We start from the raw sequence: 18,065 nt of genomic DNA on the forward strand, positions 1-18,065 counted from the left end.
AAGCGTGGCATGAACCACTAGTGGAGCGCAGAGTGAAGGGATGACGCCGATGGCGGTGAGGAGGATGGTTTATGTGGACAGCTTTACCTCAGATGCCTGCATACTTAGATGTGCCTCTTTTAATCATCAGCCATGTGAGTTGCTAAATGTTGTACCTTCATTAAATTTAACCATATTGCTACACTTAGAGGCGTCTCTCTTCTCTTTTATACTCAGTTGTGATATGATGCTACTTGTATATCAAGTCAAGATTTATTTAAAATTTTGCTTATCTTGCACAATTCTCTTAAACCAAGTTACTCTCAAACCAAGCTTTTATTGTATTCTGTTTTTTAATTCATTAGTTATTCATTTTTGTGATGCAAAAGGACTCATCACGCAAAATATGATGACATATTTTGCATAATTATGTACAAAACAATTATTTATATAAATGAATTAACAATTTTATTTACTAATGTGCTCATTTATATCATTTCAGGTCTTATTTTGCTTTTTTACCTTTTACTGTATGCATTTCTAACTGGGATGTTTGCCTTATGTATGTATGGATTGCTTGCAACAATAAGCCCATACGTACCTACATACAGAGACCGAGTTTTCCCACCAGGTAAGTAATTGATTTATTTACATATAACCACAGCTTGAAATATTTCCTCCTCTCATTTTCTTTTGGCTCTTAAAGATTGGCCCCAAATGCCAAGAGCCTGTACAACATATTTAGACATATTCAGTAAGATAGCAAGAGGTAAAGTATACTAACCCATTGCAAATATCGAAGAATTCATCTTTTACAGTTCTGGCTTCAATAACATTAGTAATCTGAATTACAATCGGTCACCATGTCTTGGACATAGAAACAGTATGCCATAAAAGCAATAGTGCATTGTGCTGCATTGCGGTACAAAATGTGTGGCATGTCCAATACATAGTTGGATATCAGCAAAACATTTGATGTTTAATACGCTTGTAATATATCATCAATGTGACCCTTTAACCAATGGAAGGCCAGCATGCCCAGTCCATTTTCAGCGCTGTGATACTTTGACGAAATCCTTGGCCATGCAACACAGTACCCAAAATAAGTTATCTATTTTCTTGAGACAGAGCTTTCTTTTTGTGGTATTTATTGACCTCTGTTTTTTTTTTTTTTTCATTTTTCTTTACTGTATAAAGAAATAAAGACCAACATTTTAAAAAAAACACTGTTTCTCTTAGTTTTTGCGATAAAACTTTGCAAATAAATATTTTTTCTTTATAAGTTTAAGCCAAAATATATTCAGCTACATTTGGCTCTAAAATGCCAGGACAGTACAATTAACCCCAAAATGACCCCTTTTTGGAAAGTAGATAATCCAAGGCATTTAGTAAGAGGATAATAAGTTTTTTTTAAGTTAGAATTTTTTGCCACAATTTTTTGCAAAGGGAAGAAAGTACCGTATTTATCGGCGTATAACACGCACCGGCGTATAACACGCACCTCAATTTAGGAGGGAATTTTAAGGAAAAAAAACTTTTAGGAGGGAAGTTGAAGGGAAAAAAACTTACATTTAAATGCCCATCATTGCAGCCTTCTCAGTGCAGCCTTGCCCCAGTCCAGCCTTGCCCAGTGCAGCCTTGTCAGTGCAGCCTTGTCAGTGCAGCCATGTCAGTGCAGCCTTGCCAGTGCAGCCTTGCCAGTGCAGCCATGTCAGTGCAGCCTTGCCAGTGCAGCCTTGCCAGTGCAGCCATGTCAGTGCAGCCTTGCTAGTGCAGCCATGTCAGTGCAGCCATGTCAGTGCAGCCTTGCTAGTGCAGCCATGTCAGTGCAGCCATGTCAGTGCAGCCATGTCAGTGCAGTCATGTCAGTGCAGCCATGTCAGTGCAGCCATGTCAGTGCAGCCTTCCCCAGTGTCCAGTCCAGCCTTGCCCCAGTCCAGCCTTGCCCCAGTCCAGCCTTGCTGAAGCCTGTGAGCTTCAAAATCGCCGACTGCGATTTGAAAATGGCACCGCCGGCGCCGAAATACACAGAGCCGGTCCTCAGCTCTTCTCGGCGGCTCTCGTTTACTTTCGGTTCCACTCGGACGGTGAGCGGAGCTATCCGAAACTAGCCGAGTATACTCGGCTAGGTTCGGGCGGCGCTCGAGTGAAACCGAAAGCCGCCGAGAAGAGCCGAGGACCGGCACTGTGTATTTCGGCGCCGGCGGCGCCATTTTCAAATCGCTGTCAGCGATTTTTAAATTCTGACAGGTCAGGATCGCAGGGGATCGGCGTATAACACGCACCCGTGATTTTCCCCTGATTTTAAGGGGAAAAAAGTGCGTGTTATACGCCGATAAATACAGTAAATAAAGTTTTTGTTTTTCACAAAGTTTTTCCTTTTAAAGGATAGGTTCCCCTTTGGGAACATGTTACATATTTTTAGAGTGGAACATGTAATATGTTCCAGCTCCTGCAACCGCTCCCCGCTCCCCCCCCCCCCCCCCCCACGGCCGCGTTCTTTTCAAATAGTGACAGTGGGTGCGAGGAGAAAATCCCTGGCCCACTTGACCGCTTCATTCATTCACAGTTCTGTGAATAAATGAACTACAAGTACCGACAGTCTTTGCAGCTGACAGCTTGAAGTTCTCAATGAACTACCAGGGTGCTATTTGGCGCCGTAGGTAGTTTATTGATTCTTCCCGTCGTGTAACTGCCTTCCCGTATGAGGTACGAGCAGACAGTCTACAAGAGCCTGCAGGTGCAATGCTTTCTAGGCTCCTAGGAAAATAGTAAATGTACATTTTTTTTTACCTGCAAAAAAATGTGCAGTTGTTTATTTTTAGGTAAACATATCCTTTAACAATTTACTTCTCACACACAGCATGGGCATACTTACAATTACACCCCAAAACACTGTCTTCAACTCCTCCCAAGTATGAGGATACCACGTGTGAGACTTTTTTGCTGCCGAGATGCATAGAGGGGCCCAAAATCCACTGAACACCTTCAGGCTTCCAAGGGGTATACATTTTCTGATTTCCTGACTACCTATCATGTTTGTTGAGGAACTAAAGTGCCAGGACAGGAGAAACACCCTCCAACTTATTAAATTAGTGGCATGGTAAGCCTTTTGCAGATCACAATTCTTTTTGGATAATGCATTTTTTAACATATAGTTGTAGTTTAATAAGGTATTTTTACCACACAGCATAGGCATACTTAGAATTACACCACAAAACACATTCTGCCACTGAGTATGGGCATACTACATATGTGAGACTTTTTTGGACCCTAACTGAGGGGCCCAAAATAGAAAGAACACCATCAGGATTGAAAGATGCATAAATTATGCATTTTTAACTTCCTGACTACCTAAGGTGTTTTACTATTGATACATTGATCTGTGCAGTGGGAGTGTGTGTGAGTTAAAGGGTTTGTTAACCCATATATATATATATATATATATATATATATATATATATATATATATATATATATATATATATACACAACTATGCCAGCCCCTCTATTACTGACTGTGTCAGTAGTTTTACATAACGAGCAGTGTAAATACCTAATTAGAGCTGTCTTCAGGCCAGTGAAATGACTCATGGCCGCTTTGCAGCTCTGATGGATGGCTTCTGAGGGAGGGGCCGGGATCTCCCTCTGACGTCAGCCGGGGAGATCACGGGGCAGCTCGTCTCCTCCGCAGAAGCCACCCATCGGAGCTTGGAAGCGGCCTCGGGTCACGTGACCGGCCTGAAGACTGCTCAAATTAGGTATTTACAACATTTGTTTTGTAAAACTAATGACATGTGCTATGCCAGCCTCTAATAGAGAGGCTGGCAGTGAAAATGTTATGATTTTAAGACACAAAGGCAGATGACAGTGAGGAAGGAGGGGGGAGAGGGGAGAGCAGAGGGGACAGCGTATAATGGAGGGCCGCAATTAGACCATGGTGATCAGGGTGGAGCAGCCCTGGTTATTGTGGTCTACTGTATTTAGAGAGGGCATACAGGAAGTGCAATGTTCAGGGTTTTTTTTTACAGTTTAGAGGGGGGCAGATTACACAGCACAAGCGCTGTGCTGTGTAATCTGCTTTAAGGGACCAGAATCTACATTTATTTCTTTGGGTTAACAAACACTTTAAAAGTGATTCAGAATGAGTATTGATATATGCTAGGCTATACTCGCTCCCATTTGGAATTATGGGTATTTATAATCCCCTCCTGCTAGTCTAAAAATACTGAAAGAAGCAGTATTGCTTATGACTCAATACCCAGAAGTATATGTTGTGTGTATGGGAGATTTTAATATGTGGTTGGAACCAAGTTTGGATAGACATGGAATGTCTGTTCAGACTCGGATAATGGGATCTGGCACTCTAATGAGGTTTATTAATGAAGTAGAATTGATGGATATAATATATGGAAGGTCAGAAATCCATATAGAAGAACATATTCTTGGTCTGTGCTAGGAAGAGGGTGTCTATCGTGTATAGACCTTCTGTTGGGAAACTTCCTGACTACCTATCACATTTTGGAGGTCCTAGAGCACCAGGACAGTAGAAACACCCACAAAACACATTTCGGTGTGTAAACACCCCAAGGCATTTTTTAGGAAGCATAGTGAGTCTTTTGAAAATTTCATTTCTTGCCAAACTTTTTGAAAAATGTAGAAATAAAATAAAAATGTAATTTGTTTTACACAAAGTTGTCAAATTAATAAGATATTTCTAACACACAGCATGGGCATACTTAGAGTTTCACCCAAAAACATATTCTGCTACTCCTATCCGAGTATGGGGATTCCACATGTATGAGACTTTTTTTTAATGTTTGGACTGATCATCTACCAGACATTGTATCTCATGTATCACATACAGTAAATCAACCAACACTGTATTAAAAACAGTGTACTGTAATGCTCACTTTTGCACAAATGGTCAGAATTTTGCTTAGTGTAGCATTTCTCGTTTTGTATAAGCCAAGCCTATTTATACATGGATGCCATGTTCACTGGAACATAGTCAGCAGGATGTACAGATGGGTCAGTTCAGGCGGCAGACAGAGACATGGTCTATAAAAAAGGCAAAGGTTTGGTTCAAGCAGCAGGCAAAAACATGTTCATTAAGCAGGCCAGGGTCAGTACAAGCGTCAAAGCAGAAGCAAAACTGCACTGGTGTGGCGGTGATCAGGAACACTGTTGATGGCTTACACGGGTCTGAAGTGCTGACTGAGAGAACATTTTTTAGGGCGGATCATCAGGAACGTAGTTACTGGCTTACACTGGTTTGGCGACACAAGGACTGGTGGATTGTGTAGTGGTGATCAGCAAAACTGTTGTTGGCAGCACTGTTTATTTGACATTGGGACAGTGTTCATAGACACTGTTGCTGGCTGCACTGATCGGGGGGTGTGGAACACTGTTTCCGGCTACACTGGTCCGGTGTCGCTGCGATCAGGAACACTGTTTCTTACTACACTGTACTGGTGTGGCAGTGATCATGGACATTGTGACTGGCTGCACTGGTCGGTGACACTGGGGCTGGTGCAGCTAGTGATCGGGGATACTGGCTGCACTGGGATACAGTGTCATCAGAGCAGTCAGCCAGTTTGCTAGCCACACCTAGTCCCAGTGTCACCATAGTGACACTGTACTGCTCCAGGACTCTGATGTTAGAGGGAGTGCTTAAGCACCAAGAGCAAGAGGACATTTATATATGCCTTCCTCCCACCCTGAGGAAGCAGCCATCCAGATGGCAGGTGGTTAAGCAAAGCTAATTGTCAATGTTCTAGATTGGGGGCTGTTGCTTGAGCCCCTCCCCAGCACTGTTTTGATTTTTTTACATATAAAATTTTCTAATACCTAATATGATGCGGAGAGTGTGGCTTACTTGATGTCATCCGCTCCACTTTCTGCACCAGTAAGGGCAGGACACTGTGCTCAGGAGGTGAGGTCATGACACCCTGCACTCACCCTGCACTCACATTCTTTCTTTAGTCTTGCAGGTTAAGTCATATTGATAAAATGTCCACAATAAGTCTTCTGTCAAAGTACATACGAATTACCTTTTGGCTAATTGTTGCTCTTTGAAACAATGGTGAAAGAAGAAATGCTTAGGCGACCATACACGATTTAAACCATTAAAGAGCAGGCTGAATGTACCAAGTTGATCGATCAATCAACTTGGGTACAACCAGCCTGTGGCATTTGCCTGCGATTATCGCAAGCGGCTGCTCTAGCCGTTAGCGATAATCACTGTCTTCTCCCAGTGTGGTCGGCTTTTCCTGCTTGCTGCCGCCCCCTTTCCTGCAGGGAGAAGACAGTTGCTTGACAAGAGGGATTCCCCTTGTCAACACTGTCTGCATGTGCTCTAAAGAGGGAGAACACCTTTTTAGAGCATTCAGTAGTCAACTCTCTCAAGAATGTCACCGGAGGGCTGAGCACCCTCTGGCCCCAGCAAAGAGGCCTATGCATTAACCTGGGAAGCCTGTTACCCTTGAGGCTAGGATGAATTCTTTTTGCTCTTCCAGGTCTCAAAATGCAAGGCCGAGTCAGGGACCCAGTGTCCTTTTCGCAATGGGGGGTGCCCCCACTTCTCATGGTGGAGGAAATATCTGTTGAACTTTGCGTCCACATGGGCTATCCTGGGACTTCAGTTCTAGTTTTAGTTAGTTTGGGACTACAGTTCTGAAGATGCCTCCACTCCGCTTCATATTGTCATACCTACCAACGCCTCAGCAACATCTAACAGACCACCAATCTACTATGACACACCCCCCTCAAACAGTCATTGCCATTGTTCTGGACCAGGAATGATCTCTAGGTTTCCACTCAAACCTGCCTTTTGTCAGTTTCCAAGGGGACTTTCTTTCTTGTTCTGATGGCACTTAAGGTTTCTTTCCAATGCAGGAATTCCACATGGAATCCACCAGGTCAGTCATTGCATCCCTACATTCAAGTGATCTTCTGCCCTCTTTTGTCATACTGCATGTCTTCACCTTTTCACCACATGACATCTACCTGCGTTGCCCTTACCTTGGTTTGCTCCTTGAGCCTTCAGCAAGGTACTAGCCCTGCGCTGGAACTTCAGGGGCAAGAAGAGAACAGGACACCCCTGTGGTGAAGATTTCTCCAGGATCCTTCAGCCTGCAAGATGTGTAACATCCTTCATTACTGGTGAGTTAGGTTAATAAAGCTTTAGGCCTAAAAATACTTTTTAGATAAACTTCAGCTTTAAAGCTGAATTCCAGGAATTCAGACACTTATGCTGGCTTACTATGGGTTAAGCTCAACAAGGTGCTTGCCACCTCTTGGACTTATCTCTGTAATTTACATCTGACAGTTTTATGATGCACTGGGAGTACAGCTATGTTATACTCCCAATGCTCTGGCAGAAAAGATACTGGGGGTTATTTACTAAAGGAAAAGCCACTTTGTACTGCAAGTGCACTTACATAGTTACATAGTTACATAGTAGATGAGGTTGAAAAAAAGACACAAGTCCATCAAGTCCAACCTATGTGTGATTATGTGTCAGTATTACATTGTATATCCCTATACGTTGTGGTCATTCAGGTGCTTATCTAATAGTTTCTTGAAGCTATCGATGCTCCCCGCTGAGACCACCGCCTGTGGAAGGGAATTCCACATCCTTGCTGCTATTACAGTAAAGAACCCTCTACGTAGTTTAAGGTTAAACCTCTTTACTTCTAATTTTAATGAGTGGCCACGAGTCTTGTTAAACTCTCTTCTGCGAAAAAGTTTTATTTTTATTGTAGGGTCACCAGTACGGTATTTGTATATTGAAATCATATCCCCTCTCAAGCGTCTCTTCTCCAGAGAAAATAAGTTCAGTGCTCGCAACCTTTCCTCATAACTAAGATCCTCCAGACCCTTTATTAGCTTTGTTAACCTTCTTTGTACTCGCTCCATTTCCAGTACATCCTTCCTGAGGACTGATGCCCAGAACTGGACAGCATACTCTAGGTGCGGCCGGACCAGAGTCTTGTAGAGTGGGAGAATTATCGTTTTATCTCTGGAGTTGATGCCCTTTTTAATGCATGCCAATATTCTGTTTGCTTTGTTACCAGCAGCTTGGCATTGCATGCCATTGCTGAGCCTATCATCTACTAGGACCCCCAGGTCCTTTTCCATCCTAGATTCCCCCAGAGGTTCTCCCCCCAGTGTATAGATTGCATTCATATTTTTGCCACCCAAATGCATTATTTTACATTTTTCTACATTGAACCTCATTTGCCATGTAGTTGCCCACCCCATTAATTTGTTCAGATCTTTTTGCAAGGTTTCCACATCCTGCGGAGAAGTTATTGCCCTGCTTAGCTTAGTATTGTCTGCAAATACAGAGATTGAACTGTTTATCCCATCCTCCAGGTCCTTTATGAACAAATTAAATAGGATTGGTCCCAGCACAGAACCCTGGGGAACCCCACTACCCACCCCTGACCATTCCGAGTACTCCCCATTTATCACCACCCTCTGAACTCGCCCTTGTAGCCAGTTTTCAATCCATGTACTCACCTTATGGTCCATGCCAACGGACCTCATTTTGTACAGTAAACGTTTATGGGGAACTGTGTCAAATGCTTTTGCAAAATCCAGATACACCACGTCTACGGGCCTTCCTTTATCTAGATGGCAACTCACCTCCTCATAGAAGGTTAGTAGATTGGTTTGGCAAGAACGATTCTTCATGAATCAATGCTGATTACTGCTAATGATACCATTCTCATTACTAAAATCTTGTATATAGTCCCTTATCATCCCCTCCAAGAGTTTACATACTATTGATGTTAGGCTATCTGGTCTATAATTCCCAGGGATGTATTTTGGGCCCTTTTTAAATATTGGTGCTTATATAATAATATTGGCTTTTTTCCAATCGGCTGGTACCATTCCAGTCAGTAGACTGTCAGTAAAAATTAGGAACAACGGTCTGGCAATCACTTGACTGAGTTCCCTAAGTACCCTCGGATGCAAGCCATGTGGTCCCGGTGATTTATTAATGCTAAGTTTCTCAAGTCTAATTTGAATTCTGTCCTCTGTTAACCATGGAGGTGCTTCCTGTGTTGTGTCATGAGGATAAATACTGCAGTTTTGGTTACTGAAGACCCCGATTCACTTGTGAAGACTGAGGAGAAGAATAAATTCAATACCTTCGCCATCTCCCCATCCTTTGTAACCAGATGTCCTTCCTCATTCTTTATGGGGCCAATATGGTCTGTCCTCCCTTTTTGACTGTTTACATACTTAAAGAATTTCTTTTTTTCTTGGGATTTTTTTGCTCTCCTCCGCTATGTGTCTTTCATGTTCTATCTTAGCCGTCCTAATTGCACCCTTACATTTCTTGTTGCATTCTTTATAAAGTCTGAATGCTGAGGATGATCCCTCAACCTTGTATTTTTTTGAAGGCCTTCTTCTTTGCTTTTATATGCATTTTTACATTGGAGTTAAGCCATCCAGGACTTTTGTTCGCTCTTTTAAATTTATTACCCAGTGGGATACATTGGCTAATGCCCTTATTTAATATGCTCTTAAAGCAAACCCATCTCTCCTCCGTATTCTTTGTTCCTAATATTTTATCCACATTTTAGCAAGGTTTGTAGTTTAGGGAAATTGGCTCTTTTGAAATTCAGTGTCTTTGTATTCCCTTTATGTTTCCTATTTGTGTGATTTATACTGAAACGAATTGACCTGTGATCGCTGTTACCTAAATTGCCCCGTATTTTCACCTCCGTGATCAGGTCTGTATTGTTGGTAATCAGTAGATCCAGTAATGTTTTATTTCTAGTTGGTGCGTCTATCATCTGACCCATAAAATTGTCCTGCAAGACATTAAGGAACTGGCGAGCCTTAAATGAATGCCCAGTCTATGTCTGGATAATTAAAATCCCCCATTATGATAACACTTCCCATCCTTGCTGCTAATCCAAATTGTGATAGGAGATCTGTCTCCACTTCCTCCCTCAGATTAGGGGGCCTATAGCATAATCCCAGTATTATTTTCCCCTTAGCTTCATCCCTTTGGAGCCCATAAGGATTCCACCTCCTCCCTAGCTCCCTCAGTGATGTAATCTCTCACATTCACTTGTACATTATTCTTGATATATAGGCATACCCCTCCCCCTTTTTTACCCTTTCTATCCTTGCGGTAAAGGGTACACCTTTGAATGTTTGCCAGCCAATCATGAGAGCTGTTGAACCAGGTCTCTGAAATTCCCACAAAATCCAAATCCTCCCCGTACAACAGTATCTCTAGTTTACCCATCTTGTCTGCCATGCTCCTGGCATTGGTGAACATGCCACATAGTTTAGACCGGTCGCATATTGTCCTCGTATTGGGTGTTTCGAGATTGCAACTAGGACTTGCTACTATACTCACCTTGTGTTTTTGTGCTTCGGTCAACCTACCACAAATGCCCCCAATACTACCCTCTGGAATATCTTCCACGCTGACTATCTCTACCTCTGGACCCTCCCCCCCCCCATTACCTAGTTTAAAAACCCCTCTAACTTTTTGGCCATCTTCATTCCCAGCAGATCTGCACCCTTCTCATTTAGGTGCAGTCCGTCCCTTCTATAGTACCGGTTATCGAATGAGAAGTCGGCCCAGTCCTCCAGGAACCCAAACCCCTCCTTACTATACCAGCTCTTCAGCCACTTGTTTACTTCCCTAATCTCCCTCTGCCTTTCTGGTGTGGCTTGATGTACCGGTAGTATTCCTGAGAATACTACCTTGGAGGTCCTTTTCCTCAATTTAGCTCCTAAGTCCCTAAAATTGTTCTTTAGGAGACTCCATCTGCCTCTGACTTTGTCATTAGTGCCAACGTGCACCATGACAGCTGGGTCTTCCCCAGCCCCTCCCAGTAATCTGTCCACAAGATCCGTGATGTGCCGAACCTGAGCGCCCGGTAGACAACATACTGTTCAGCGCTTCAGGTCTTGGTTACAGATTGCCCTCTCTGTCCTTCTAAGAACTGAGTCCCCTACCACCAGAATCTGTCTTTCCTTTCCCTTCGCTGCCCCCTCACTCTCACTGAAGAAGTTCTTCCCCCGGCAGCTAGGAGAGTCCCTCACTTGAAAGTGCACTGAAAGTGTACTTGGAAGTAAAGTTGCTGTAGATCCGAGGGGGACATGTAAGGAAGATAAAAAAACAGCAATCTAGCTAGCACATGATTGGATGATAAAATCAGTAGAGCTTCCACTCATTTCAGATCTACCCCCCTCCCCCTCCTCTCTGCTGCCCATTTACACAAGGCTTAGTATTTTGTGAATGGGTTCACATAATACAAAGCAACCTGTGATTGGGCAGGAGAACACTCTGGTCAGCGCTCTCAGCCATTGGCTGAGAACACTGATTGGGAGCTGATTGGCAGAACTTTTTCAGTAATTCCCCTTCAACAGAAGCCGGCTTTTGTCAGACAGACTGCAATGTCGGCCGGTTTCTATTCACCTGGCCGATGACACCCAACATTCGGCCTGTGTGTACTAGGCGTAAGACAGTACTTAGAGTAGAGGAATGTTTTGAAAACAGTGACAAGGCAACTTAAATAAAATTAATACAGAGGAAATATATAAAAGGAATAAGAATAAATTAGGCAGACTAAAAGAACATAGACGTACAGAAAGAAACCATTAGAAATAAGACAATTTTTGAAGGCTCATATCTTTATTATACATTTTAAAACTATGAACTACTGTCTTCATATAGAATAAGTATTGTTCAGCCCTTGCTATTTGATTTCAGCATTCTAATTACTTATAGAATGAAAGTGTTTTATAAATTAAGTTGTCCTGTTTGGATAACAGTGGCTGCAATGTAAGCCTTGTTTTGCTCCAATACAGGATGTTACTATTTGTGTACCAGGAAAGAATTTTTTGGCCTCAGGCTCACTGGCAGTGGCACGTGGCATTTTGAATTCCACTGTATCAATGTTAGTAGGACAACACTGGACCTAGAAAAGTCAACTCATGAACTCCCTCTGCATTTCATTTATTCTACTTTGCAACATATTTACAATCAACCCACCCCCCCACTCGGGTGACACCATGTTATACTGCACCGCCGCATTGGCAAGGCTCTCCCCCTCAGACCATATCATAGGCTTGCACATCCACTTCAGCTGTCAGTGGTATATGTAAAGGGATCAAAACTTGTCCTGAGAGTCTGACAGGAGGAGGGCAGTGTGACAGAAGGGGGCAGTGTGGGTGGGCAGTGTGACAGAAGGGGGGCAGTGTGGGTGGGCAGTGCAACAGGAGGATGGCAATGTGAAAGGAGAGTTGTACCTGGGCAGTGTGACAGGAGGGGGGGCAGTGGGACATGTGGGGGGAAATGGGACAAGAGGGAGGAAGCATGATAGGAGGGAGGCAGTGTCACAGGAGGGGGCAGTGGGACAGAAGGTGGGTAGTGTCACAGGAGGGGGCAACAGAACAGGAGGGGGGCAGCGTCACAGGAGGCAAACAACAGGACAAGAGGGTGGCAGCATCACAGGAGGGAGGCAGCAGGACAGGAGGGGGGCAGCGTCACAGGAGGGGAACATTGGGACAGGAGGGGCAGCATCACAGGAGTAGGGAAGCATCTCAGGAGAGGGGCAGCATCTCAGGAGGGAGGTAGGGGGACAGGAGAGGGGCAGCAAGACAGGAGGGGAGTAGCAAGACAGGAGGGGGCAGCAGGACAGGAGGGGGGGCAGCATCACAGGAGGGGGGCAGCATCACAGGAGGGGGGCCACATTACAGGAGGGGGGCAGCAGGACAGGAGGGGGGCAGCATCACAGGAGGGGGCAGCAGAACAAGTGGGGGGGCAGTATCACAGGATGGGGTAGCAGGACAAGAGCAGGGCAGCATCACAGGAGGGGGGCAGTGTCACAGGAGGGGGCCACCGAGACAAGACGGAGGAAGCATCACAGGAGAGGATAGTGGGATAGAAGTGGGCAGTGGAACAGGAGGTGAGCAGTGTCACAGGAGGGGTGCAGTGGGACAGGAGGGGGGCAGCAGGACAAGAGGGGGCAGCATCACAGGATGTGCGGGATAGTTTTACTGAACATCTGGGAGATATTAGGTTGAATAAATCTACAAATGTTGCTAGACACTTTAATAGTTTACATAATGGAGATTTGTCCCTAGTTAAGGTCCAGATTATAAAGAAAGTAACAATACCATTAAGGGGAGGGGATAGTTTCCACCTCTTATGTAAAAGAGAAGTATTCTGGATATTTAAATTACAAAGTAGAATACCTAATGGATTAAATTATGAATGGGATGTGACTCACTATTATGATTAGTTTACATAATTTTGGATGAATTCTCTCTTGCATTTTGATTACTCTAGTCATGTCTGTATATATATATATATATATATATATATATATATATATATATATAGTTTCACATATATTCATATTTACATTTATTTACATTTATAGTCCTATTCGATGAGATGTATTTTTGTTTTTTGTGAATAATATATACATGCAATTTTTTCATCAGTGTTTTTGTCTATACACAGGTTATTGTGTGTCATTTATACCTCTGTAATAGATATCATTCCCTCATCTTTCTTCCCCTGTTTTTTGATAAAATATATTATGTATCTTTTCATGCGATATATATAGATATATATATATATATCTATATATATATAGATATATATATATATATCTATATATATACATACAGTGGGGATGGAAAGTATTCAGACCCCCTTAAATTTTTCACTCTTTGTTAAATGATTTTAGCAAATGGCTGCAATATAAGTTCATTTTTTTCCTCATTGATGTACACACAGCACCCCATATTGACAGAAAAACACAGAATTGTTGACATTTTTGCAGATTAAAAAAGAAAAACTGAAATATCACATGGTCCCAAGTATTCAGACCCTTTGCTCAGTATTAAGTAGAAGAACCCTTTTGATCTAATACAGCCATGAGTGTTTTTGGGAAAGATGCAACAAGTTTTTCACACCTGGATTTGGGGATCCTCTGCCATTCCTCCTTGCAGATCCTCTCCAGTTCTGTCAGGTTGGATGGTAAACGTTGGTGGACAGCCATGTTTAGGTCTCTCCAGAGATGTTCAATTGGGTTTAAGTCAGGGCTCTGGTTGGGCCATTCAAGAACAGTCACGGAGTTGTTGTGAAGGCACTCCTTCATTATTTTAGTTGTGTGCTTAGGGTCATTGTCTTGTTGGAAGGTAAACCTTCAGCGCATTCATCTTTCCCTCGATTGCAACCAGTCGTCCTGTCCCTGCAGCTGAAAAACACCCCTACAGCATGATGTTGCCACCACCATGCTTCACTGTTGGGACTGTATTGGACAGGTGATGAGCAGTGCCTGGTTTTCTCCACACATACCGCTTAGAATTAAGGCCAAAATGTTCTATCTTGGTCTCATCAGACCAGAGAATCTTATTTCTCACCATCTTGGAGTCCTTCAGGTGTTTTTTAGCAAACTCCATGCGGGCTTTTATGTGTCTTGCACTGAGGAGAGGCTTCCGTTGGGCCACTCTGCCATAGAGCCCCGACAGTTGGAGGGCTGCAGTGATGGTTGACTTTCTACAACTTTCTCCCATCTCCCAATTGCATCTCTGGAGCCCAGCCACAGTGATCTTTGGGTTCTTCTTTACCTCTCTCACCAAGGCTCTTCTCCCCTGATAGCTCAGTTTGGCTGGACGGCCAGCTCTAGGAAGGGTTCTGGTCATCCCAAATGTCTTCCATTTAAGGATTATGGAGGCCACTGTGCTCTTAGGGACCTTAAGTGCAGCAGAATTTTTTTGTAACCTTGGCCAGATCTGTGCCTTGCCACAATTCTGTCTCTGAGCTCTTCAGGCAGTTCCTTTGACCTCATGATTCTCATTTGCTCTGACATGCACTGTGAGCTGTAAGGTCTTATATAGACAGATGTGTGGCTTTCCTAATCAAGTCCAATCAGTATAATCAAACACAGCTGGACTCAAATGAAGGTGTAGAACCATCTCAAGGATGATCAGAAGAAATGGACAGCACCTGAGTTAAATATATGAGTGTCACAGCAAAGGGTCTGAATACTTAGGACCATGTGATATTTCAGGTTTTCTTTTTTAATAAATCTGCAAAAATGTCAACAATTCTGTGTTTTTCTGTCAATATGGGGTGCTGTGTGTACATTTATGAGGAAATATATATATATATATATACACACACACATACATACACACACTTCACTTTTTGATTTTACTTGTGTTGTTTTTTTTGTGATTTTTGTTTGGAGCAGAGCCAATTAAGCACTTTCATGTCATTCAGCTGTGTTATTACTATTTAAAGCATGTGACTATTAGTGCTTATGGGTTATGACTAAGCAAAGAAATTTGTGAAACTCGTCAACCATGCTCCCCTCTGTGCTGTCATGATGCTGTAACATGGATGGTTTTTCATGTTGGATGTTTTTATACCAATAAAGCAATTTTCCTTATTCTTGGGGTGCGGTCTATCGTTTTGTCTCCTGCATCACAGGAGGTGGGTGTTAGGGCTGGGCTCAGCCCTTCCTTCTCAGAGCTCTGTGCTCAGCTGTCAGTTAATTGCCAAAGACTCTTCATTCCACAGCGACTCACTTGGTCTTCATTTCCTGCTCGACAGCTAGAGCTGCTACTCCCTGGATCAGACCGTCTGTGCCTTCTCCTTTGTCAGCATATCTGGACTCTCTCTGCTGTGTTTTCCTGTGATAGACTTTTGCCTGGCTGACTTCCCTCCTGGTTCCTGATCCTGTCTGCTGCACCCGACTCTGCTGATCTCTGGACCCCTGTTTCTCTGTCTTGTTCTGACTACCTGTCCTGGTTACCGAACTCTGGCTATGTTTTGACTACGTTTGCTCTGTTTATACCATTTTATTAAATAGTGTGATTTTTACTGCACTTCTGTCTCAGTCTGATTCATGGTTCCTGACAGTAGGCAAAGGCAATGAATTCAGAGGTTGCAGGCAATCCACTTGTTGTTAATATTTTTTTCAGATTGGATGAGCAGGATCACCGCATGGATCAATTTGCCTTAGCGTTACAGATGCTCCTGAATCGCACTGCTCACCTGAAATCTCCCACTGTGGCTGCTTCAGTACAACCTGTGTTGCAGGCCATCCCTGCTGCTGCTCCAGTCTCTGTGCAGGCACCCGCCTCGAGTATTACCTCTATAAGGGGTATATCTGGTTTCGTCCCACTTCCCCAGCAATTCGGGGGCAATCCAGTTCAATGCAGAGGGTTTCTCAACCAGGTTGAGATATACTTTGAAATGCTGCCCCAGCAAAGTAGGCTTTGTGATATCTTTGCTTTCTGAGAGAGCCTTGGCCTGGGCAAACCCTCTATGGGAGACGCAAAAACCATCCTGAGTTACCCAGAGTTTGTGGCTTCCTTTAAAAAGGTATTTGACGTTCCAGCACGATGTCCATCAAACATGGTACGAGAACTGTTGCCGATTACGCCATTGACTTCCGTACTCTGGCAGCAGAGGTTTCTTGGAACAATGGGGCCCTCGTGGCTGCTTTTTCTCATGGTCTCTTGGATAACATCAAAGATGAGATAGCAGCCCGAGACATACCCACTGAGCTGGAGAAGTTGATAACGTTTGCCATTCTTATTGACTCCAGACTCAGAGAGAGACCTTCCTTTAAGGAGCGCTTGCGGAAGCCTCCTGTGCATTTTGGCTCCGAGCTTTGTAGTCCCACCCTTGCCTCCTTTACCTCCCATACCACCTGGTACCGAGTCTGCCAGTGAGGTAGAACCCATGCAGTTGGGCTTCACGCGTCTCTCTGTGGATCAGAGGGCCTTTAGGAAGAGAGAGAGATTGTGCTTTTATTGTGGCGAGGCAGGTCACTTTTTGAAGTCTTGTCCCACCCATCCAGGAAACGTTTGCACCTGAGGTCCTGTAGGGGACAGACCTTAAGTGGCGTTGTTACGTCCCCAGTTATCCAGAAGGGTAAACCCCTGGTTCTGGTTACCCTTTCTTGGTCTGAGTCGTCCATCGAGATACAGGCTCTAATCCACTCTGGGGCTGCAGGCCTGTTCATAGTTGGTGCCTTTGTGTCTAAGCACTCGATTCCATTGCAGCTTCGTGCCACTCCACTTGACATTGAGGCTACTGATGGGAGACCTCTACAGCCTGCCCATGTGACTCATGAGACTGTTCCATTGACCATGGCCGTAGGGGCTCTTCACCAGGAGATAATCCAATTCCGAGTCATTTCCTCACCTCATTTTCCGGTGGTTATTGGTTATGCTTGGTTACAGAGGCACAACCCCTCTTTTGATTGGCTTTGTGCTGAGGTTCTTTCCTGGTTGCCACAATGCAGGGAGACGAGTTTTCTGAAAGTGGCTAAGGTCTTGTGCACCCCTTCACTCTCCGCCCTGCCGGAGGAGTATCGCAAATTTTGCCATGTCTTTGACAAAGGTCAAGCCTGTAGTTTGCCTCCGCACCGGTCGTATGATTGCGCAATTGACCTTCCACCTGGTGCCATACCCCGTCGTGATTGGGTCTACCCTTTGTCTGTCTCGGAGGACAAAGCCATGGAGGAGTATGTGGCAGACGCACTTTCTCGAGGATTCATCCTTAAATCCTCGTTTCTTGCTGGTGCTGGTTTCTTCTTTGTGAAAAAGAAGAATGGTGAACTGAGACCTTGTATTGATTATAAGCGTCTCAATCGCTTCACGATTAAGAACGCGTATCCGATTCCTTTGATTACAGAGTTATTTGACCGCCTCAAGGGAGCAATGGTTTTTACGAAGCTTGATTTGCGAGGGGCATACAATCTCGCGAGGATCAAGGAGGGCGTTGAATGGAAAACTGCATTTTAATAGCAGAACAGGCCATTATGAATACCTAGCAATGCCGTTTGGTCTTTGCAACGCTCTGGCAGTTTTCCAGGAATTTATCAACGATGTCCTCCGAGATTTGTTGCAGTTTTTTTGTGGTGGTTTATCTCAACGATATTCTCATATTTTCCAAGTCCCTAGAGAGCCATTACACAGATGTCTGCCATGTGATGCAGAGTTTGAGAGATAATAACGCGTACTGCAAATTGGAGAAGTGCGAGTTTCAATGTGAACAGGTTAAATTCCTGGGT

The 18,065-nt window shown here is 43.9% G+C and overlaps 1 protein-coding gene across 3 annotated transcripts in view; it reads left to right on the plus strand.

Moving 5' to 3' along the window:
- Positions 1-18,065, plus strand: part of ATP1B4 (ATPase Na+/K+ transporting family member beta 4) — a 162,755-nt gene that overhangs the window by 118,412 nt on the left and 26,278 nt on the right. For all 3 annotated transcript variants that reach the window (XM_073599446.1, XM_073599447.1, XM_073599445.1), the window contains exon 4: positions 482-610. In XM_073599446.1, the coding sequence (XP_073455547.1) occupies positions 482-610 (129 nt within the window). The remainder of the gene's footprint in view (positions 1-481; positions 611-18,065) is intronic.

The sequence above is a fragment of the Aquarana catesbeiana genome, linkage group LG09 (assembly GCF_042186555.1).
Source record: "Aquarana catesbeiana isolate 2022-GZ linkage group LG09, ASM4218655v1, whole genome shotgun sequence".
Lineage (NCBI taxonomy): Eukaryota > Metazoa > Chordata > Amphibia > Anura > Ranidae > Aquarana > Aquarana catesbeiana.